Raw genomic sequence first — 25,048 nt, 5'->3', positions numbered from 1 at the left:
CAGACAGTATCACACAGGATAGGATTAGATACACAGCTCAGCAAACAGTATCACACAGGAGAGGATTAGACACACAGCTCAGCAGACAGTATCACACAGGATAGGATTAGATACACAGCTCAGCAGACAGTATCACACAGGAGAGGATTAGATACACAGCTCAGCAGACAGTATCACACAGGATAGGATTAGATACACAGCTCAGCAGACAGTATCACACAGGAGAGGATTAGATACACAGCTCAGCAGACAGTATCACACAGGATAGGATTAGATACACAGCTCAGGAGACAGTATCACACAGGAGAGGATTAGATACACAGCTCAGCAGACAGTATCACACAGGAGAGGATTAGATACACAGCTCAGCAGACAGTATCACACAGGATAGGATTAGATACACAGCTCAGCAGACAGTATCACAAAGGAGAGGATTAGATACACAGCTCAGCAGACAGTATCACACAGGATAGGATTAGATACACAGCTCAGCAGACAGTATCACACAGGAGAGGATTAGATACACAGCTCAGCAGACAGTATCACACAGGATAGGATTAGATACACGGCTCAGCAGACAGTATCACACAGGAGAGGATTAGATACACAGCTCAGCAGACAGTATCACACAGGAGAGGATTAGATACACAGCTCAGCAGACAGTATCACACAGAGGATTAGATACACAGCTCAGCAGACAGTATCACACAGGACAGGATTAGATACACAGCTTAGCAGACAGTATCACACAGGAGAGGATTAGATAGACAGCTCAGCAGACAGTATCACACAGGAGAGGATTACATACACAGCTCAGCAGACAGTATCACACAGGAGAGGATTAGATACACAGCTCTGCAGACAGTATTACACAGGAGAGGATTAGATACACAGCTCAGCAGACAGTATCACACAGGAGGGGATTAGATACACTGATGTACATCATCCTCTTGCTCTCTAGTTTCTCTGTAGTTACAATATTCGGTCTATTTCGGGGTTAATTCGGTTCTGGACTCTGATTGGTGGCGCCGCTTCTCGTCCTCATCTGATCTCATCGCTGACTCCGCTCCAGGATCGCAGCCGTTATTGTGCGCAGTGTGTGGAGGGCGGCGCTGCCATCTAGTGGCCATTTATCAGTACTGCAGTGTGTCCTATAGCCAGGTGCGGCTCGTCTCTAGATGTATGGAAATAGCGGGTGCAAACACTAAAACCAAACTGCCATTTACAGTTTCTTTAAGAATTCTTTTTATTGAAATGATGGGGAGATTCCCAGATAGGAGTCAATAGATAATCTATATACATGGTCATATCATACACGGGCGGCCATCATTCGCTGTACATTATAGAAAAGACTTTCCGGAACTTTACATTCGGAACTTGCTGCATGGTAAATGGTTCTTACACAGCTGACAGGTTGTTACAATGTGTCATTATAGATGACTCTCAAACCGCAGTCCAGACTCCTGGCTGATACATTTCAACAAACCCTCAGAAATGGACATATTAGGTCAGTATAGAGCAGGTTTCCAGTTCACCGACAGCAAGCAGAGATCTTCAAAATGGTGAGGAATTAAAACATGAAAGTCTGGAAGCTGCAGAATTCTTCATTATGTAAAACGGAGCCATCCCTTTAATTGCTCTCTCCCATAGGGGAGAGCAGGAACTTTATTGGGGGGGGGAGTAAAAAAATAAGGGGCTGTGCAAAGAGTGAAGACGGTGCCATAATACAGAGGTAATAAAATAATCAGCCTGGACTAATATTATTAAGGGGGAGGGGTGACACTGCATAGCTGCCATATTCCCCGGGGGTCCAATATATTTACAAGGATGGTGGAGTGGCCATATATAATCTGAAGCAATGCATCAAACTTATCTGTGGGGGGTGAGGACCCCGGCCGATTCCCAAAATCACAGGTATTAGTGCAAGTCTGCGGAACGTCGGGGACAAGTCTGAGGAGCGTCGGGGACAAGTCTGAGGAGCGTCGGGGACAAGTCTGCGGAGTGTCGGGGACAAGTCTGAGGAGCGTCGGGGACAAGTCTGAGGAGCGTCGGGGACAAGTCTGAGGAGCGTCGGGGACAAGTCTGCGGAGTGTCGGGGACAAGTCTGAGGAGCGTCGGTGACAAGTCTGAGGAGCGTCGGGGACAAGTCTGCGGAGTGTCGGGGACAAGTCTGAGGAGCGTCGGTGACAAGTCTGAGGAGCGTCGGGGACAAGTCTGCGGAGTGTCGGGGAGAAGTCTGAGGAGCGTCGGGGACAAGTCTGCGGAGTGTCGGGGACAAGTCTGCGGAGCATCAAGTACAAGTCTGCGGAACATCAACAACATGTCTGTGAAGCATAAGGGACAAGTCTACGGAGTGTCGGGGACAAGTCCATGGAGCATCAGGGACAAGTCTGCAGAGTGTCTTGGGCAAATCTGGAGAGCGTCGGGGACAAGTCTGGAGCATCACAGACAAGTCTACAGAGCGTCGGGGACAAGTCAGCGGAGTGTCGGGAACAAGTCAGAGGAGTGTCGGGAACAAGTCTGCAGAGCATCAGGGACAAGTCTACGGAGCGTCAGGGACAAGTCTGCAGACCATCGGGGACAAGTCTGCGTAGCATCAGGGACAAGTCTGCAGAGTGTCGGGGACAAGCCTGCAGAGTGTCAGGGACAAGTCTGCAGAGCATCGGGGACAAGTCTGCCAAGCGTTGGGGACAGGTCTGTGGAGCGTCGGGGACAAGTCTGTGGAGTATCAGGGACAAGTCTGCGGAGCGTCGGGGACAAGTCTGCCGAGCGTCGGGAACAAGTCTGCGGAGTGTCTGGGACAAGTCTGCATAGCGTCGTGGACAAGTCTGTGGAGTATCAGGGACAAGTCTGCGGAGCGTCGGGGACAAGTCTGCGGAGTATCAGGGACAAGTCTGCGGAGCGTCGGGGACAAGTCTGTGGAGTATCAGGGACAAGTCTGCGGAGCGTCGGGGACAAGTCTGCCGAGTATCAGGGACAAGTCTGCGGAGCGTCGGGGACAAGTCTGCGGAGCGTCGGGTACAAGTCTGTGGAGTATCAGGGACAAGTCTGCGGAGCGTCGGGGACAAGTCTGCCGAGTATCAGGGACAAGTCTGCGGAGCGTCGGGGACAAGTCTGCGGAGCGTCGGGTACAAGTCTGCGGAGTATCTGGGACAAGTCTGCGGAGCGTCGGGGACAAGTCTGTGGAGTATCAGGGACAAGTCTGTGGAGCCTCGGGGACAAGTCTGTGGAGTATCAGGGACAAGTCTGCGGAGCGTCGAGGAGACCGGCAACTCTGGAATTAACAAAGGGTCAATTTCTGGAATAAATTGATACATTTAACTCCTAAGAACTGTAACAGAACAAATGCTGCATCCAGGAATAGCGGAGCGATGTAATATAGAGCGCAGCGTCCGCACAGCAGGGAGGCGACACCTGCGCAACCATCATCATCATCATCTGCACTATCCAGAGGAAGAGGACGAGTGTCAGGCATCAATGCCGGAAACATTCACCACATGGCTCTTATCTGCTGTCTGCTTCCTATAAAAACACAAATTACACATCATCTCACAGTGTATATGTACAAATCACTCCAGAGCTGCAATCACAATTCTACTGGTTCTGTACAGGATGTAACTGAGGATCAGTAATGTATGTACACAGTGACTGCACCAGCAGAATAGTGAGTGCAGCTCTGGAGTATAATACAGGAGGTAACTCAGGATCAGTAATGTATGTACACAGTGACTGCACCAGCAGAATAGTGAGTGCAGCTCTGGAGTAGAATACAGGAGGTAACTCAGGATCAGTAATGTATGTACACAGTGACTTCACCAGCAGAATAGTGACTGCAGCTCTGGAGTATAATACAGGAGGTAACTCAGGATCAGTAATGTAATGTATGTACACAGTGACTGCACCAGCAGAATAGTGAGTGCAGCTCTGGAGTAGAATACAGGAGGTAACTCAGGATCAGTAATGTATGTACACAGTGACTGCACCAGCAGAATAGTGAGTGCAGCTCTGGAGTATCACACGTTCTGACCGCAGTGACACTCACTTGACATCGGTCTCGTCCAGGATGACTCTTGGTGATGGCCGTCCCAGCACGTTGGTGGCGAGGTGCATGAGGAAGCCCCGGCGCCTGGTCCTGTAACAGGTCAGATCCACGGCCAGGAGAGTCACCAGGAAGATCAGGATGATGATCCCAGCGATCACTCCGGCTCCGACACCCTGAGGGAGATCTGCGGAGGCAGCGATTGGTCAGTAAAGACTCAGAAGAGGAAGAACATCACAAGAAATGCGGCTAACACTGCTCTGAGAATAAGAAGAAATCTTACAGATCTCCCATCACATTGTGGGGCTCTATAGGCCCTCGGGTTCTTGAATCTCATCTTTGCTCTCTGTTATCAGCTATTTCAGGCAGTGCTGGATGGCGGGGAGCGGAGAGGCCTCCAGCCCACCAGGACCAGCTCCCAGCACCGCACTCACCTATGACCTGCAGCAGCAGGGTGGTGTTGTGCTCCCCGTAGCTGTTCACGGCGTGACACGTGTATTCCCCTTCATCAGATTTCTCCAGCTCCATGATTGACAGCTGCAGCCGATCAGCGCTGAGAGCGAACTTCTGCCCATCAAGAGGAACAACCTCATCCCCCCTAGAAGGCAACAAAGCGACCAATCAGGACCTGCTGAGCCGTGTATCTAATCCTCTCCTGTGTGATACTGTCTGCTGAGCTGTGTATCTAATCCTCTCCTGTGTGATACTGTCTGCTGAGCTGTGTATCTAATCCTCTCCTGTGTGATACTGTCTGCTGAGCTGTGTATCTAATCCTCTCCTGTGTGATACTGTCTGCTGAGCTGTGTATCTAATCCTCTCCTGTGTGATACTGTCTGCTGAGCTGTGTATCTAATCCTCTCCTGTGTGATACTGTCTGCTGAGCTGTGTATCTAATCCTCTCCTGTGTGATACTGTCTGCTGAGCTGTGTATCTAATCCTCTCCTGTGTGATACTGTCTGCTGAGCTGTGTATCTAATCCTATCCTGTGTGATACTGTCTGCTGAGCTGTGTATCTAATCCTCTCCTGTGTGATACTGTCTGCTGAGCTGTGTATCTAATCCTCTCCTGTGTGATACTGTCTGCTGAGCTGTGTATCTAATCCTATCCTGTGTGATACTGTCTGCTGAGCTGTGTATCTAATCCTATCCTGTGTGATACTGTCTGCTGAGCCGTGTATCTAATCCTGTCCTGTGTGATACTGTCTGCTGAGCCGTGTATCTAATCCTCTCCTGTGTGATACTGTCTGCTGAGCTGTGTATCTAATCCTATCCTGTGTGATACTGTCTGCTGAGCTGTGTATCTAATCCTCTCCTGTGTGATACTGTCTGCTGAGCTGTGTATCTAATCCTCTCCTGTGTGATACTGTCTGCTGAGCTGTGTATCTAATCCTATCCTGTGTGATACTGTCTGCTGAGCTGTGTATCTAATCCTATCCTGTGTGATACTGTCTGCTGAGCTGTGTATCTAATCCTGTCCTGTGTGATACTGTCTGCTGAGCTGTATCTAAGCTTTGCTGTGTATAGTCTCCCAGATTCGGTCAGTACTACTCCCCTCATCATACTCACCTCTTCCAGGTGATCCGGGGTTCGGGGTGTCCGGTCACGTAGCAGGTGAAGGACGTGTTGGACTTAGATGTGATGTTGGGGTTTGTGGTGTTGAAGTGAACGATCGGAGCCGCTGCCGAGAGAAGAGGGGAATATATCATGTTATTTGGGGTCCATCACCCCCTGACACTGTTATATATGATGGAGTTTTCTGTATTAGGTCTTCTGTTTGGTATCGGGCCCCGCGCCTGCCTCATTGCAGTGCCCTGGCCCCGTGTCTACCCCATAACAGTGCCCTGGCCCCGCGTCTTGCCCCATAGCAGTGCCCTGGCCCCGCGTCTTGCCCCATAGCATCTGCCCCATAGCAGTGCCTCGGCCCCGCGTCTGCCCCATAGCTGTGCCCTGGCCCCGCGTCTGCCCCATAGCAGTGCCCCGGCCCCGCGTCTGCCCCATAGCTGTGCCCAGGCCCCGCATCTGCCCCATAATAATGCCCTGACCCCACATCTGCCTCATAGCACATATTAGTGCACTGGCCCCACGTCTGTCCCATAGTAATGCCCTGGCCCCACATCTGCCCCATAGCACATAGCAGTGCCCAGGCCCCGTATCTGCCCCATAGCAGTGCCCTGACCCTGCATCTGCCCCATAGCAGTGCCCTGGCCCCGCATCTGCCCCATAGCAGTGCCCTGGCACCGCATCTGCCCCATAGCAGTACCCTGGCCCCGCATCTGCCCCATAGCAGTGCCCCGACCCTGCATCTGCCCCATAGCAGTGCCCCGACCCTGCATCTGCCCCATAGCAGTACCCTGGCCCTGCGTCTGCCCCATAGCAGTACCCTGGCCCAGCATCTGCCCCATAGCAGTGCCCTGGCCCCGCGTCTTGCCCCATAGCAGTGCCCTGGCCCCACGTCTGCCCCATAGCTGTGCCCTGGCCCAGCATCTGCCCCAAGCAGTGCTCTGGCCCCGTGGGTCTGCAGTTACCGGACAGTGTGTGTAGCAATATGCCCGTGCCGGGGTCTCACCATTGACGATGACGGACACGTTCTTGTAGGCCATCTCATTCCGGTCTTTGATATACGCCATGCAGTAATACATCCCGGCATCGGACAGCCGGATCTTCTCTATGGTGAGTGTGCCACTAGTGCTGGCGGACAGGTGACCTGGGGGAAAGTCATAGGAGTAAGAAGGGGCCGTCCATGGGGGGCAATGGCCGTACAGACTGTAAAAATAGAAGTGTCCATCACTGACCTGGGAGGGGTGTGACAGCCATCCCATAGCGGTACCAGGTGACCTGGGGGCGCGGGATCCCCTCCACATCACAGGGCAGCCTGGCCGTGCTGCCTGCATTGAATTCCTTCCGCGTCGCCACGTCCTTCACAAATGTGGGTTTTTCTGGAGAAATTAAAGTGACATTTCATATATATTATTATGGGATATCATTAGTATTGCATTACCGCGTTCAGACCTTCAGGGGCGCCACAGAGCCATATACAACTCCTGACAGTGTGACTTACGGATGATCCTCAGCTTGATCTCCGCCGTGGAGGTCTCTCCGGATTCGGACTCGGCGTGGCACTGGATCAGGCGGTCCGGCTCCACCTTGGACGCGGTCACGTACAGACTCTGCATGCTCTCATCAATGTGGTTCAGCTTGTAGCGACCTTCTTCATCCTCCATTTCTTCATTATCAGACATCCATTTAATTGTGGCTTCAACACTGGCTGTAGAAAGAAGGATCCAGAAAAAGTGGGGGGCTGTCAGTTACTGACATTTCCGTGACAACTTCACCCCATGACTGCTGGCAACCAGCCGGTATATCATGTGTGAGGTTGTCAGCCCCGCCCCCTGGTGATGACATCACTGATCTGACATGAAACCACACCCCTTATATACAGCCCAGCCCCCAGGTGATGACATCACTGATCTGACATGAGACCACACCCCTTATATACAGCTCTGCCCCCGGTGATGACATCACTGATCTGACATGAGACCACACCCCTTATATGGAGCCCCGCCCCCAGAGATGACATCACTTATCTGACATGAGACCACACCCCTTATTAACAGCCCCACCCCCGGTGATGACATCACTGATCTGACATGAGACCACACCCCTTATATACAGCCCCGCCCCTGGTGATGACATCACTGATCTGACATGAAACCAAACCCCTTATATACAGCCCAGCCCCCAGGTGATGACATCACTGATTTGACATGAGACCACACCCCTTATATACAGCTCTGCCCCCGGTGATGACATCACTGATCTGACATGAGACCACACCCCTTATATGGAGCCCCGCCCCCAGAGATAACATCACTGATCTGACATGAGACCACACCAGTTATATACAGCCCCGCCCCCCGGTGATGACATAATTAATCTAACATGAGACCACACCCCTTATATACAATCACGCACCTGGTGCTGACATCACTGATATAGTGACATCACTGATTTGACATGAGATCACACCCCTTATAAACAGCCCCGCCCCCGGTGATGACATCACTGATCTGACATGAGACCACACCAGTTATATACAGCCCTGCCCCCCGGTGATGACATAATTAATCTAACATGAGACCACACCCCTTATATACAGCCCCGCCCCCTGGTGATGACATCACTGATGTGATATAATACTCAATAGGAGATACGTTCTTACATTTACACAGAAAGTCCTTTCCTTCTCCAAGAAAAATCTCTCCATTAGAGGGGATGATCTCCAGTCCGGGCTTAGAACAAAAAACTAAAGAAAAAAACACAAATAGAACAATCAAATACAATCTAAATTACATCAAAATCCACCAAATAATACAAGGACAATTCCATCAACCCAAATAAAGAGTGGTATGACTCCAAATCATTAAAATCACCATTTTTATTGATACAAATAGAATTAAAATAGTTCACAACAAGGATCCTCAGTTTTAAGTAAGTTGTACCGTACACCAGATTAGATCAGTAATAATAATTTATGAGGCACTAATATATATGGTATGAATAACCACCTATATTAAGCATATACAACTGTAATATAGTACTGCAGGGACTGTTTTGCTGCGGTACCGTCACTTACACTGGTTAGTATGGTTAACCCTTAAGCGGGCTTTACACGCTGCGACATCGCTAATGCGGAGTCGTTGGGGTCACGGATTTTGTGACGCACATCCGGCCGCATTAGCGATGCCGTTGCGTGTGACACCGATAAGCGATTTTGCATCGTTGCAAAACCATGCAAAATCGCTAATCGGCGACACGGGGGTCCATTCCCAATTATCGTTACTTCAGCAGTAACGAGGTTGTTCGTCGTTCCTGCGGCAGCACACATCGCTGCGTGTGACGCCGCAGGAGCGAGGAAGCTCTCCCTACCTGCCTCCCGGCCGCTATGTGGAAGGAAGGAGGTGGTCGGGATGTTACGTCCTGCTCATCTCCGCCCCTCCGCTGCGATTGGGCGGCGGTTCAGTGACGTTTCAGTGACGTCGCTGTGACGCCGCATGGACCGCCCCCTTAGAAAGGAGGCGGTTCGCCGGTCACAGCGACGTCGCCGGACAGGTAAGTATGTGTGACGGCTCTGGGCGATGTTGTGCGGCACGGGCAGCGATATGCCCGTGTCGCGCAACAGATGGGGGCGGATACCCACACTAGCGATATCGGGACCGATATCGCAGTGTGTAAAGTAGCCTTTAGTGTACTTTCTTGATCCCCTGCTTTTGAGTGTGATGGAAGGTTGCTAGTTCGTGCTGGCATATGTGGATGCAATTAACTTCACTGTGAGCGCCTTGTCACATGCACAGTTGATCTTACTGGGTTTAACCCTAATTATATAACTGATTAAACTGTAATTGCATTGTTTCTTGTACTAGACTATATACTTTACTAGACTATGTAACTGCAGTACTATATTACAGTTGTATATGCTTAATATAGGTGGTTATTCATACCATATATATTAGTGCCTCATAAATTATTATTACTGATCTAATCTGGTGTACGGTACAACTTACTTAAAACTGAGGATCCTTGTTGTGAACTATTTTAATTCTATTTGTATCAATAAAAATGGTGATTTTAATGAATTGGAGTCATACCACTCTTTATTTGGGTTGATATATTATTGTGGTAACCAGCAATTATGATTAGGTCTGTGCAGTGATCTATTTCTAAAGGACAATTCCATGTAAAAATTAAAGGAAAACCCCACCCAAAAATTACACAATCCACCCAAGAATCAAAGGAGATCTGCACACAAGAATGTAATAAAATCTCCACCCAAACTATTAAATAGAATTATGGGAGCTTCATGTAAACATTAAAGAAAATCTCCACCCAAGAATCAAAGGATAGCTGCACCCAAAAATTAAGAAAAACTTCACTCAAGAATCAAAGGATAGCTGCACCCAAAAATTAAGAAAAACTTCACCCAAGAATCAAAGGATAGCTGCACCCAAAAATTAAGAAAAACTCCACCCAAGAATCAAAGGATAGCTGCACCCAAAAATTAAGAAAATCTCCACCCAAGAATCAAAGGATAGCTGCACCCAAAAATTAAGAAAAACTTCACCCAAGAATCAAAGGATAGCTGCACCCAAAAATTAAAGAAAACTCCACCCAAGAATCAAAGGATAGCTGCACCCAAAAATTAAGAAAAACTCCCCCCAAGAATCAAAGGATAGCTGCACCCAAAAATTAAGAAAAACTCCACCCAAGAATCAAAGGATAGCTGCACCCAAAAATTAAGAAAATCTCCACCAAAGAATCAAAGGATAGCTGCACCCAAAAATTAAGGAAAACTCCTCCCAAGAATCAAAGGATAGATGCACCCAAAAATTAAAGAAAACTCCACCCAAGAATCAAAGGATAGCTGCACCCAAAGATTAAGAAAAACTGCACCCAAGATTCAAAGGATAGCTGCACCCAAAAATCAAGGAAAACTCCACCCAAGAATCAAAGAATAGCTGCACCCACAAATTAAGAAAAACTCCACCCAAGATTCAAAGGATAGCTGCACCCACAAATTAAGGAAAACTCCACCCAAGATAGAAAGGATAGCTGCGTCCATAAATTAAGGAAAACTCCACCCAAGAATCAAAGGATAGCTGCACCCACAAATTAAGAAAAACTCCACCCAAGAATCAAAGGATAGCTGCACCCAAAAATTAAGAAAAACTTCACCCAAGAATCAAAGGATAGCTGCACCCAAAAATTAAGAAAAACTCCACCCAAGAATCAAAGGATAGCTGCACCCAAAAATTAAGAAAATCTCCACCCAAGAATCAAAGGATAGCTGCACCCAAAAATTAAGAAAAACTTCACCCAAGAATCAAAGGATAGCTGCACCCAAAAATTAAAGAAAACTCCACCCAAGAATCAAAGGATAGCTGCACCCAAAAATTAAGAAAAACTCCCCCCAAGAATCAAAGGATAGCTGCACCCAAAAATTAAGAAAAACTCCACCCAAGAATCAAAGGATAGCTGCACCCAAAAATTAAGAAAATCTCCACCAAAGAATCAAAGGATAGCTGCACCCAAAAATTAAGGAAAACTCCTCCCAAGAATCAAAGGATAGATGCACCCAAAAATTAAAGAAAACTCCACCCAAGAATCAAAGGATAGCTGCACCCAAAGATTAAGAAAAACTGCACCCAAGATTCAAAGGATAGCTGCACCCAAAAATCAAGGAAAACTCCACCCAAAAATCAAAGAATAGCTGCACCCACAAATTAAGAAAAACTCCACCCAAGATTCAAAGGATAGCTGCACCCACAAATTAAGGAAAACTCCACCCAAGATAGAAAGGATAGCTGCGTCCATAAATTAAGGAAAACTCCACCCAAGAATCAAAGGATAGCTGCACCCACAAATTAAGAAAAACTCCACCCAAGAATCAAAGGATAGCTGCACCCAAAAATTAAGGAAATCTCCACCCAAGAATTAAAGGATAGCTGCACCCACAAATTAAGAAAAACTCCACCCAAGAATTAAAGGATAGCTGCACCCACAAATTAAGGAAAACTCCACCCAAGAATCAAAGGATAGCTGCACCCACAAATTAAGGAAAACTCCACCCAAGAATCAAAGGATAGCTGCACCCAAAAATTAAGGAAAACTGCACCCAAGAATCAAAGGATAGCTGCACCCAAAAATTAAGAAAAACTCCACCCAAGAATCAAAGACTAGTTGAATGTGAAAAGTAAAAGAAAAACTGCACTGGAAGATTAAACGTTTACTCAATCCAAGAATTAAAGAATAACTTCACCCTAAAACGTAAGTGATAGAATGTTCAGTGATAGAATGTTCAGTGATAGAATGTTCAGTGATAGAATGTTCAGTAATAGAATGTTCAGTGATAGAATGTTCAGTGATAGAATGTTCAGTAATATAATGTTCAGTGATAGAACGTTCAGTGATAGAATGTTCAGTGATAGAATGTTCAGTGATAGAATGTTCAGTAATAGAATGTTCAGTAATAGAATGTTCAGTGATAGAATGTTCAGTAATAGAATGTTCAGTGATAGAATGTTCAGTAATACAATGTTCAGTGATAGAATGTTCAGTAATACAATGTTCAGTCATAGAACGTTCAGTAATACAATGTTCAGTAACAGAATGTTCAGTGATAGAATGTTCAGTAATACAATGCTCAGTGATAGAATGTTCAGTAATAGATTGTTCAGTAATAGAATGTTCAGTGATAGAATGTTCATTAATAGAATGTTCAGTGATAGAATGTTCAGTAATAAAATGTTCAGTGATAGAATGTTCAGTAATAGAATGTTCGGTGATAGAATGTTCGGTGAAAGAATGTTCAGTAACAGTAATAGAATGTTCAGTGATAGAATGTTCAGTGATAGAATGTTCAGTGATAGAATGTTCAGTAATACAATGTTCAGTGATAGAACGTTCAGTGATAGAATGTTCAGTAATACAATGTTCAGTGATAGAACGTTCAGTGATAGAATGTTCAGTGATAGAATGTTCGGTGATAGAATGTTCAGTGATAGAATGTTCAGTGATAGAAGGTTCAGTAATAGAATGTTTAGTGATAGAATGTTCAGTGATAGAACGTTCAGTGATAGAATGTTCAGTGATAGAAGGTTCAGTAATAGAATGTTTAGTGATAGAATGTTCAGTGATAGAACGTTCAGTGATAGAATGTTCAGTGATAGAATGTTCAGTGATAGAATGTTCAGTAATACAATGTTCAGTGATAGAATGTTCAGTGATAGAACGTGCAGTAATAGAATGTTCAGTGATAGAATGTTCAGTGATAGAATGTTCAGTGATAGAAGGTTCAGTAATACAATGTTCAGTGATAGAATGTTCAGTGATAGAATGTTCAGTGATAGAATGTTCAGTGATAGAAGTTCAGTGATAGAATGTTCAGTGATAGAATGTTCAGTGATAGAACGTTCAGTGATAGAATGTTCAGTGATCGAATTTTCAGTGATCGAATGTTCAGTGATAGAAGGTTCAGTAATACAATGTTCAGTGATAGAATGTTCAGTGATAGAATGTTCAGTGATAGAAGGTTCAGTGATAGAATGTTCAGTGATAGAATGTTCAGTGATAGAATGTTCAGTGATAGAATGTTCAGTAATAGAATGTTCAGTGATAGAATGTTCAGTGATAGAATGTTCAGTGATAGAATGTTCAGTGATAGAACGTTCAGTGATAGAATGTTCAGTTATGGAATGTTCAGTGTTAGAATGTTCAGTGATAGAATGTTCAGTGATAGAATGTTCAGTGATAGAATGTTCAGTAATAGAATGTTCAGTGATAGAATGTTCAGTAATACAATGTTCAGTAATACAATGTTCAGTGATAGAATGTTCAGTGATAGAATGTTCAGTGATAGAAGGTTCAGTGATAGAAGGTTCAGTAATACAATGTTCAGTGATAGAATGTTCAGTGATAGAACGTTCAGTGATAGAATGTTCAGTGATAGAATGTTCAGTGATAGAATGTTTAGTGATAGAATGTTCAGTGATAGAATGTTCGGTGATAGAATGTTCAGTGATAGAATGTTCAGTGATAGAATGTTCAGTGATAGAATGTTCAGTGATAGAATGTTCAGTAATACAATGTTCAGTGATAGAACGTTCAGTGATAGAATGTTCGGTGATAGAATGTTCAGTGATAGAATGTTCAGTGATAGAATGTTCAGTGATAGAATGTTCAGTAATAGAAGGTTCAGTGATAGAAGGTTCAGTGATAGAAGGTTCAGTGATAGAATGTTCAGTAATACAATGTTCAGTGATAGAATGTTCAGTGATAGAAGGTTCAGTGATAGAAGGTTCAGTGATAGAATGTTCAGTGATAGAATGTTCAGTAATACAATGTTCAGTAATAGAATGTTCAGTAATAGAATGTTCAGTGATAGAATGTTCAGTGATAGAATGTTCAGTGATAGAATGTTCAGTGATAGAATGTTCAGCGATAGAATGTTCAGTGATAGAATGTTCAGTGATAGAATGTTCAGTGATAGAATGTTCAGTAATAGAATGTTCAGTAATAGAACGTTCAGTGATAGAATGTTCAGTGATAGAATGTTCAGTGATAGAATGTTCAGTAATAGAATGTTCAGTGATAGAATGTTCAGTAATACAATGTTCAGTGATAGAATGTTCAGTGATAGAATGTTCAGTAATACAATGTTCAGTGATAGAATGTTCAGTGATAGAAGGTTCAGTGATAGAAGGTTCAGTGATAGAATGTTCAGTGATAGAATGTTCAGTAATACAATGTTCAGTAATAGAATGTTCAGTAATAGAATGTTCAGTGATAGAATGTTCAGTGATAGAATGTTCAGTGATAGAATGTTCAGTGATAGAATGTTCAGCGATAGAATGTTCAGTGATAGAATGTTCAGTGATAGAATGTTCAGTGATAGAATGTTCAGTAATACAATGTTCAGTGATAGAACGTTCAGTGATAGAATGTTCAGTGATAGAATGTTCAGTGATAGAATGTTCAGTAATAGAATGTTCAGTGATAGAATGTTCAGTAATACAATGTTCAGTGATAGAATGTTCAGTAATACAATGTTCAGTCATAGAACGTTCAGTAATACAATGTTCAGTAACAGAATGTTCAGTGATAGAATGTTCAGTAATACAATGTTCAGTGATAGAATGTTCAGTAATAGATTGTTCAGTAATAGAATGTTCAGTGATAGAATGTTCATTAATAGAATGTTCAGTGATAGAATGTTCAGTAATAAAATGTTCAGTGATAGAATGTTCAGTAATAGAATGTTCGGTGATAGAATGTTCGGTGAAAGAATGTTCAGTAACAGTAATAGAATGTTCAGTGATAGAATGTTCAGTGATAGAATGTTCAGTGATAGAACGTTCAGTGATAGAATGTTCAGTAATACAATGTTCAGTGATAGAACGTTCAGTGATAGAATGTTCAGTGATAGAATGTTCGGTGATAGAATGTTCAGTGATAGAAGGTTCAGTAATAGAATGTTTAGTGATAGAATGTTCAGTGATAGAACGTTCAGTGATAGAATGTTCAGTGATAGAAGGTTCAGTAATAGAATGTTTAGTGATAGAATGTTCAGTGATAGAACGTTCAGTGATAGAATGTTCAGTGATAGAATGTTCAGTGATAGAATGTTCAGTAATACAATGTTCAGTGATAGAATGTTCAGTGATAGAACGTTCAGTAATAGAATGTTCAGTGATAGAATGTTCAGTGATAGAATGTTCAGTGATAGAATGTTCAGTGATAGAATGTTCAGTAATACAATGTTCAGTGATAGAATGTTCAGTGATAGAACGTTCAGTAATAGAATGTTCAGTGATAGAATGTTCAGTGATAGAATGTTCAGTGATAGAAGGTTCAGTAATAGAATGTTTAGTGATAGAATGTTCAGTGATAGAACGTTCAGTGATAGAATGTTCAGTGATAGAATGTTCAGTGATAGAATGTTCAGTAATACAATGTTCAGTGATAGAATGTTCAGTGATAGAACGTTCAGTAATAGAATGTTCAGTGATAGAATGTTCAGTGATAGAATGTTCAGTGATAGAAGGTTCAGTGATAGAACGTTCAGTAATAGAATGTTCAGTGATAGAATGTTCAGTGATAGAATGTTCAGTGATAGAATGTTCAGTGATAGAATGTTCAGTGATAGAATGTTCAGTAATACAATGTTCAGTGATAGAACGTTCAGTGATAGAATGTTCAGTGATAGAATGTTCAGTAATACAATGTTCAGTGATAGAATGTTCAGTGATAGAATGTTCAGTGATAGAATGTTCAGTGATAGAAGTTCAGTGATAGAATGTTCAGTGATAGAATGTTCAGTGATAGAATGTTCAGTGATAGAACGTTCAGTGATAGAATGTTCAGTGATAGAATGTTCAGTGATCGAATGTTCAGTGATAGAAGGTTCAGTAATACAATGTTCAGTGATAGAATGTTCAGTGATAGAATGTTCAGTGATAGAAGGTTCAGTGATAGAATGTTCAGTGATAGAATGTTCAGTGATCGAATGTTCAGTGATAGAAGGTTCAGTAATACAATGTTCAGTGATAGAATGTTCAGTGATAGAATGTTCAGTGATAGAATGTTCAGTGATAGAATGTTCAGTGATAGAATGTTCAGTGATAGAATGTTCAGTGATAGAATGTTCAGTGATAGAACGTTCAGTGATAGAATGTTCAGTGATAGAATGTTCAGTGATAGAATGTTCAGTAATACAATGTTCAGTGATAGAATGTTCAGTAATACAATGTTCAGTGTTAGAATGTTCAGTGATAGAATGTTCAGTGATAGAATGTTCAGTGATAGAATGTTCAGTAATAGAATGTTCAGTGATAGAATGTTCAGTAATACAATGTTCAGTAATACAATGTTCAGTGATAGAATGTTCAGTGATAGAATGTTCAGTGATAGAAGGTTCAGTGATAGAATGTTCAGTGATAGAATGTTCAGTGATAGAACGTTCAGTGATAGAATGTTCAGTGATAGAATGTTCAGTGATAGAATGTTCAGTGATAGAATGTTTAGTGATAGAATGTTCAGTGATAGAATGTTCGGTGATAGAATGTTCAGTGATAGAATGTTCAGTGATAGAATGTTCAGTGATAGAATGTTCAGTGATAGAATGTTCAGTAATACAATGTTCAGTGATAGAACGTTCAGTGATAGAATGTTCGGTGATAGAATGTTCAGTGATAGAATGTTCAGTGATAGAATGTTCAGTAATAGAAGGTTCAGTGATAGAAGGTTCAGTGATAGAAGGTTCAGTGATAGAATGTTCAGTAATACAATGTTCAGTGATAGAATGTTCAGTGATAGAAGGTTCAGTGATAGAAGGTTCAGTGATAGAATGTTCAGTGATAGAATGTTCAGTAATACAATGTTCAGTAATACAATGTTCAGTAATAGAATGTTCAGTGATAGAATGTTCAGTGATAGAATGTTCAGTGATAGAATGTTCAGTGATAGAATGTTCAGTGATAGAATGTTCAGCGATAGAATGTTCAGTGATAGAATGTTCAGTAATAGAATGTTCAGTGATAGAATGTTCAGTGATAGAATGTTCAGTGATAGAATGTTCAGTGATAGAAGGTTCAGTGATAGAATGTTCAGTGATAGAAGGTTCAGTGATAGAATGTTCAGTAATACAATGTTCAGTGATAGAATGTTCAGTAATAGAATGTTCAGTGATAGAATGTTCAGAGATAGAAGGTTCAATGATAGAATGTTCAGTAATACAATGTTCAGTAATAGAATGTTCAGTAATAGAATGTTCAGTGATAGAATGTTCAGTAACACAATGTTCAGTAATAGAATGTTCAGTAATAGAATGTTCAGTGATAGAATGTTCAGTGATACAATGTTCAGTGATAGAATGTTCAGTGATAGAATGTTCAGTGATAGAATGTTCAGTGATAGAATGTTCAGTGATAGAATGTTCAGTAATACAATTTTCGGTGATAGAATGTTCAGTAATACAATGTTCAGTCATAGAATGTTCAGTGATCGAATGTTCAGTGATAGAATGTTCAGTAATAGAATGTTCAGTAATAGAATGTTCAGTGATAGAATGTTCAGTAATAGAGTGTTCAGTAATAGAATGTTCAGTAATAGAATGTTCAGTAATAGAATGTTCAGTAATAGAATGTTCAGTGATAGAATGTTCAGTGATAGAATGTTCAGTGATAGAATGTTCAGTGATAGAATGTTCAGTAATAGAAGGTTCAGTGATAGAATGTTCAGTAATACAATGTTCAGTAATACAATGTTCAGTGATAGAGTGTTCAGTAATAGAATGTTCAGTAATAGAATGTTCAGTGATAGAATGTTCAGTAATAGAGTGTTCAGTAATAGAATGTTCAGTAATAGAATGTTCAGTGATAGAATGTTCAGTAATAGAGTGTTCAGTAATAGAATGTTCAGTGATAGAATGTTCAGTGATAGAATGTTCAGTAATACAATGTTCAGTGATAGAACGTTCAGTGATAGAATGTTCAGTGATAGAATGTTCAGTGATAGAATGTTCAGTGATAGAATGTTCAGTGATAGAATGTTCAGTAATAGAATGTTCAGTGATAGAATGTTCAGTGATAGAATGTTCAGTAATACAATGTTCAGTGATAGAACGTTCAGTGATAGAATGTTCAGAGATAGAATGTTCAGTGATAGAATGTTCAGTAATAGAATGTTCAGTGATAGAATGTTCAGTAATACAATGTTCAGTGATAGAATGTTCATTAATACAATGTTCAGTCATAGAACGTTCAGTAATACAATGTTCAGTAACAGAATGTTCAGTGATAGAATGTTCAGTAATACAATGCTCAGTGATAGAATGTTCAGTAATAGATTGTTCAGTAATAGAATGTTCAGTGATAGAATGTTCATTAATAGAATGTTCAGTGATAGAATGTTCAGTAATAGAATGTTCAGTGATAGAATGTTCAGTAATAGAATGTTCAGTGATAGAATGTTCAGTAATACAATGTTCAGTGATAGAACGTTCAGTGATAGAATGTTCAGTGATAGAATGTTCGGTGATAGAATGTTCAGTGATAGAAGGTTCAGTAATAGAATGTTTAGTGATAGAATGTTCAGTGATAGAACGTTCAGTGATAGAATGTTCAGTGATAGAAGGTTCAGTAATAGAATGTTTAGTGATAGAATGTTCAGTGATAGAACGTTCAGTGATAGAATGTTCAGTGATAGAATGTTCAGTGATAGAATGTTCAGTGATAGAATGTTCAGTAATACAATGTTCAGTGATAGAATGTTCAGTGATAGAACGTGCAGTAATAGAATGTTCAGTGATAGAATGTTTAGTGATAGAATGTTCAGTGATAGAAGGTTCAGTAATACAATGTTCAGTGATAGAATGTTCAGTGATAGAATGTTCAGTGATAGAATGTTCAGTGATAGAATGTTCAGTGATAGAAGTTCAGTGATAGAATGTTCAGTGATAGAATGTTCAGTGATAGAACGTTCAGTGATAGAATGTTCAGTGATAGAATTTTCAGTGATCGAATGTTCAGTGATAGAAGGTTCAGTAATACAATGTTCAGTGATAGAATGTTCAGTGATAGAAGGTTCAGTGATAGAATGTTCAGTGATAGAATGTTCAGTGATAGAATGTTCAGTGATAGAATGTTCAGTAATAGAATGTTCAGTGATAGAATGTTCAGTGATAGAATGTTCAGTAATACAATGTTCAGTGATAGAATGTTCAGTAATACAATGTTCAGTGATAGAATGTTCAGTAATAGAATGTTCAGTGATAGAATGTTCAGTGATAGAATGTTCAGTGATAGAATGTTCAGTGATAGAATGTTCTGTGATGGAATGTTCAGTGATAGAATGTTCAGTAATAAAATGTTCAGTAATAGAATGTTCAGTCATAGAATGTTCAGTGATAGAATGTTCAGTAATACAATGTTCAGTGATAGAATGTTCAGTAATACAATGTTCAGTGATAGAATGTTCAGTAATAGAATGTTCAGTAATAGAATGTTCAGTGATAGAATGTTCAGTGATAGAATGTTCAGTAATAGAATGTTCACTAATAGAATGTTCAGTGATAGAATGTTCAGTAATAGAGTGTTCAGTGATAGAATGTTCAGTGATAGAATGTTCAGTGATAGAATGTTCAGTGATAGAATGTTCAGTAATAGAACGTTCAGTGATAGAATGTTCAGTGATAGAATGTTCAGTAATAGAATGTTCAGTGATAGAATGTTCAGTAATAGAGTGTTCAGTGATAGAATGTTCAGTGATAGAATGTTCAGTGATAGAATGTTCAGTGATAGAATGTTCAGTAATAGAATGTTCAGTGATAGAATGTTCAGTGATAGAATGTTCAGTGATAGAATGTTCAGTGATAGAATGTTCAGTGATAGAATGTTCAGTGATAGAATGTTCAGTAATACAATGTTCAGTGATAGAATGTTCAGTGATAGAATGTTCAGTGATAGAATGTTCAGTGATAGAATGTTCAGTAATACAATGTTCAGTAATAGAATGTTCAGTGATAGAATGTTCAGTGATAGAATGTTCAGTAATAGAATGTTCAGTGATAGAATGTTCAGTGATAGAATGTTCAGTGATAGAATGTTCAGTGATAGAATGTTCAGTGATAGAATGTTCAGTGATAGAATGTTCAGTGATAGAATGTTCAGTGATACAATGTTCAGTGATAGAATGTTCAGTGATAGAATGTTCAGTGATAGAATGTTCAGTGATAGAATGTTTAGTGATAGAATGTTCAGTGATAGAATGTTCAGTGATAGAATGTTCAGTGATAGAATGTTTAGTGATAGAATGTTCAGTGATAGAATGTTCAGTGATACAATGTTCAGTGATAGAATGTTCAGTGATAGAATGTTCAGTGATAGAATGTTCAGTGATAGAATGTTCAGTGATACAATGTTCAGTGATAGAATGTTCAGTGATAGAATGTTCAGTGATAGAATGTTCAGTGATAGAATGTTCAGTGATAGAATGTTTAGTGATAGAATGTTCAGTGATAGAATGTTCAGTGATAGAATGTTCAGTGATAGAATGTTCAGTGATAGAATGTTCAGTGATACAATGTTCAGTGATAGAATGTTCAGTGATAGAATGTTCAGTGATAGAATGTTCAGTGATAGAATGTTCAGTGATAGAATGTTCAGTGATAGAATGTTTAGTGATAGAATGTTCAGTGATAGAATGTTCAGTGATAGAATGTTCAGTAATACAATGTTCAGTGATAGAATGTTCAGTAATACAATGTTCAGTGATAGAATGTTCAGTAATACAATGTTCAGTGATAGAATGTTCAGTAATACAATGTTCAGTGATAGAATGTTCAGTAATACAATGTTCAGTGATAGAATGTTCAGTAATACAATGTTCAGTGATAGAATGTTCAGTGATAGAATGTTCAGTGATAGAATGTTTAGTGATAGAATGTTCAGTGATAGAATGTTTAGTGATAGAATGTTCAGTGATAGAATGTTCAGTGATAGAATGTTCAGTGATAGAACGTTCAGTAATAGAATGTTCAGTGATAGAATGTTCAGTGATAGAATGTTCAGTGATAGAATGTTCAGTGATAGAATGTTCAGTAATACAATGTTCAGTGATAGAATGTTCAGTGATAGAACGTTCAGTAATAGAATGTTCAGTGATAGAATGTTCAGTGATAGAATGTTCAGTGATAGAAGGTTCAGTAATAGAATGTTTAGTGATAGAATGTTCAGTGATAGAACGTTCAGTGATAGAATGTTCAGTGATAGAATGTTCAGTGATAGAATGTTCAGTAATACAATGTTCAGTGATAGAATGTTCAGTGATAGAACGTTCAGTAATAGAATGTTCAGTGATAGAATGTTCAGTGATAGAATGTTCAGTGATAGAAGGTTCAGTGATAGAACGTTCAGTAATAGAATGTTCAGTGATAGAATGTTCAGTGATAGAATGTTCAGTGATAGAATGTTCAGTGATAGAATGTTCAGTGATAGAATGTTCAGTAATACAATGTTCAGTGATAGAACGTTCAGTGATAGAATGTTCAGTGATAGAATGTTCAGTAATACAATGTTCAGTGATAGAATGTTCAGTGATAGAATGTTCAGTGATAGAATGTTCAGTGATAGAAGTTCAGTGATAGAATGTTCAGTGATAGAATGTTCAGTGATAGAATGTTCAGTGATAGAACGTTCAGTGATAGAATGTTCAGTGATAGAATGTTCAGTGATCGAATGTTCAGTGATAGAAGGTTCAGTAATACAATGTTCAGTGATAGAATGTTCAGTGATAGAATGTTCAGTGATAGAAGGTTCAGTGATAGAATGTTCAGTGATAGAATGTTCAGTGATCGAATGTTCAGTGATAGAAGGTTCAGTAATACAATGTTCAGTGATAGAATGTTCAGTGATAGAATGTTCAGTGATAGAATGTTCAGTGATAGAATGTTCAGTGATAGAATGTTCAGTGATAGAATGTTCAGTGATAGAATGTTCAGTGATAGAACGTTCAGTGATAGAATGTTCAGTGATAGAATGTTCAGTGATAGAATGTTCAGTAATACAATGTTCAGTGATAGAATGTTCAGTAATACAATGTTCAGTGTTAGAATGTTCAGTGATAGAATGTTCAGTGATAGAATGTTCAGTGATAGAATGTTCAGTAATAGAATGTTCAGTGATAGAATGTTCAGTAATACAATGTTCAGTAATACAATGTTCAGTGATAGAATGTTCAGTGATAGAATGTTCAGTGATAGAAGGTTCAGTGATAGAATGTTCAGTGATAGAATGTTCAGTGATAGAACGTTCAGTGATAGAATGTTCAGTGATAGAATGTTCAGTGATAGAATGTTCAGTGATAGAATGTTTAGTGATAGAATGTTCAGTGATAGAATGTTCGGTGATAGAATGTTCAGTGATAGAATGTTCAGTGATAGAATGTTCAGTGATAGAATGTTCAGTGATAGAATGTTCAGTAATACAATGTTCAGTGATAGAACGTTCAGTGATAGAATGTTCGGTGATAGAATGTTCAGTGATAGAATGTTCAGTGATAGAATGTTCAGTAATAGAAGGTTCAGTGATAGAAGGTTCAGTGATAGAAGGTTCAGTGATAGAATGTTCAGTAATACAATGTTCAGTGATAGAATGTTCAGTGATAGAAGGTTCAGTGATAGAAGGTTCAGTGATAGAATGTTCAGTGATAGAATGTTCAGTAATACAATGTTCAGTAATACAATGTTCAGTAATAGAATGTTCAGTGATAGAATGTTCAGTGATAGAATGTTCAGTGATAGAATGTTCAGTGATAGAATGTTCAGTGATAGAATGTTCAGCGATAGAATGTTCAGTGATAGAATGTTCAGTAATAGAATGTTCAGTGATAGAATGTTCAGTGATAGAATATTCAGTGATAGAATGTTCAGTAATAGAATGTTCAGTCATAGAATGTTCAGTGATAGAATGTTCAGTAATACAATGTTCAGTGATAGAATGTTCAGTAATACAATGTTCAGTGATAGAATGTTCAGTAATAGAATGTTCAATAATAGAATGTTCAGTGATAGAATGTTCAGTGATAGAATGTTCAGTAATAGAATGTTCACTAATAGAATGTTCAGTGATAGAATGTTCAGTAATAGAGTGTTCAGTGATAGAATGTTCAGTGATAGAATGTTCAGTGATAGAATGTTCAGTGATAGAATGTTCAGTAATAGAACGTTCAGTGATAGAATGTTCAGTGATAGAATGTTCAGTAATAGAATGTTCAGTGATAGAATGTTCAGTAATAGAGTGTTCAGTGATAGAATGTTCAGTGATAGAATGTTCAGTGATAGAATGTTCAGTGATAGAATGTTCAGTAATAGAATGTTCAGTGATAGAATGTTCAGTGATAGAATGTTCAGTGATAGAATGTTCAGTGATAGAATGTTCAGTGATAGAATGTTCAGTGATAGAATGTTCAGTAATACAATGTTCAGTGATAGAATGTTCAGTGATAGAATGTTCAGTGATAGAATGTTCAGTGATAGAATGTTCAGTAATACAATGTTCAGTAATAGAATGTTCAGTGATAGAATGTTCAGTGATAGAATGTTCAGTAATAGAATGTTCAGTGATAGAATGTTCAGTGATAGAATGTTCAGTGATAGAATGTTCAGTGATAGAATGTTCAGTGATAGAATGTTCAGTGATAGAATGTTCAGTGATACAATGTTCAGTGATAGAATGTTCAGTGATAGAATGTTCAGTGATAGAATGTTCAGTGATAGAATGTTTAGTGATAGAATGTTCAGTGATAGAATGTTCAGTGATAGAATGTTCAGTGATAGAATGTTTAGTGATAGAATGTTCAGTGATAGAATGTTCAGTGATACAATGTTCAGTGATAGAATGTTCAGTGATAGAATGTTCAGTGATAGAATGTTCAGTGATAGAATGTTCAGTGATACAATGTTCAGTGATAGAATGTTCAGTGATAGAATGTTCAGTGATAGAATGTTCAGTGATAGAATGTTCAGTGATAGAATGTTTAGTGATAGAATGTTCAGTGATAGAATGTTCAGTGATAGAATGTTCAGTGATAGAATGTTCAGTGATAGAATGTTCAGTGATACAATGTTCAGTGATAGAATGTTCAGTGATAGAATGTTCAGTGATAGAATGTTCAGTGATAGAATGTTCAGTGATAGAATGTTTAGTGATAGAATGTTCAGTGATAGAATGTTCAGTGATAGAATGTTCAGTGATAGAATGTTCAGTGATAGAATGTTCAGTAATACAATGTTCAGTGATAGAATGTTCAGTAATACAATGTTCAGTGATAGAATGTTCAGTAATACAATGTTCAGTGATAGAATGTTCAGTAATACAATGTTCAGTGATAGAATGTTCAGTAATACAATGTTCAGTGATAGAATGTTCAGTGATAGAATGTTCAGTGATAGAATGTTCAGTGATAGAATGTTCAGTGATAGAATGTTTAGTGATAGAATGTTCAGTGATAGAATGTTTAGTGATAGAATGTTCAGTGATAGAATGTTCAGTGATAGAACGTTCAGTAATAGAATGTTGAGGAGAAGATACATAAAGTAACAATGTGACTGCGCGGATACTCACCAGACGCTGCCAGTAGTAGCAGCAGCAGCAGCGTGGAGCATCCTCCTTGTGGAGACATCTTCAGCATCTTGTGGTCCTTGTGGTGGTGTCTGGTGCACGGTTGTGATTCTTAGAGGATTTATACCTTGGTGTCCCGGCCCCAGCCCTCTGCCCCCCCCCCCTCCCCCTCACCCCATGTCATCCTAGAGTCTGTGAGGCGCCAGAGAAAGAACTGGAGACTCCGGAGACCATAGGGGAGAGGAAAGGAGGGGATGGGGAGGGGGGAGATGGGAGAAGAGGCTCTGTCCTGAGGAGGAAGGAAGGCTGCTGCAAGACACAGAACAGTCTGAGAGTATCCT

The 25,048-nt window shown here is 40.3% G+C and overlaps 1 protein-coding gene across 1 annotated transcript; it reads right to left on the bottom strand.

The window, feature by feature from the left end:
* Window positions 1–1,309: 1,309 nt before the first annotated feature.
* On the bottom strand, window positions 1,310–24,790 carry LOC142256058 (neural cell adhesion molecule 1-like). The gene is made up of 9 exons (XM_075327559.1): window positions 24,711–24,790; window positions 8,258–8,341; window positions 7,097–7,303; window positions 6,831–6,974; window positions 6,605–6,742; window positions 5,605–5,716; window positions 4,474–4,637; window positions 4,043–4,226; window positions 1,310–3,522 (listed from the first exon to the last, which is right to left on the bottom strand). Exons 1-9 carry the CDS (start codon window positions 24,775–24,777, stop codon window positions 3,468–3,470), a joined length of 1,155 nt encoding a protein of 384 aa, XP_075183674.1. The 5' UTR covers window positions 24,778–24,790; the 3' UTR covers window positions 1,310–3,467.
* Between the last annotated feature and the right edge of the window lie 258 nt (window positions 24,791–25,048).

This window comes from Anomaloglossus baeobatrachus, chromosome 11 (assembly GCF_048569485.1).
Source record: "Anomaloglossus baeobatrachus isolate aAnoBae1 chromosome 11, aAnoBae1.hap1, whole genome shotgun sequence".
Classification (NCBI taxonomy): Eukaryota; Metazoa; Chordata; class Amphibia; order Anura; family Aromobatidae; genus Anomaloglossus; species Anomaloglossus baeobatrachus.
Note: the sequence above shows the minus strand (reverse complement) of the source record. Positions and strands in the feature narration are given on the sequence as shown.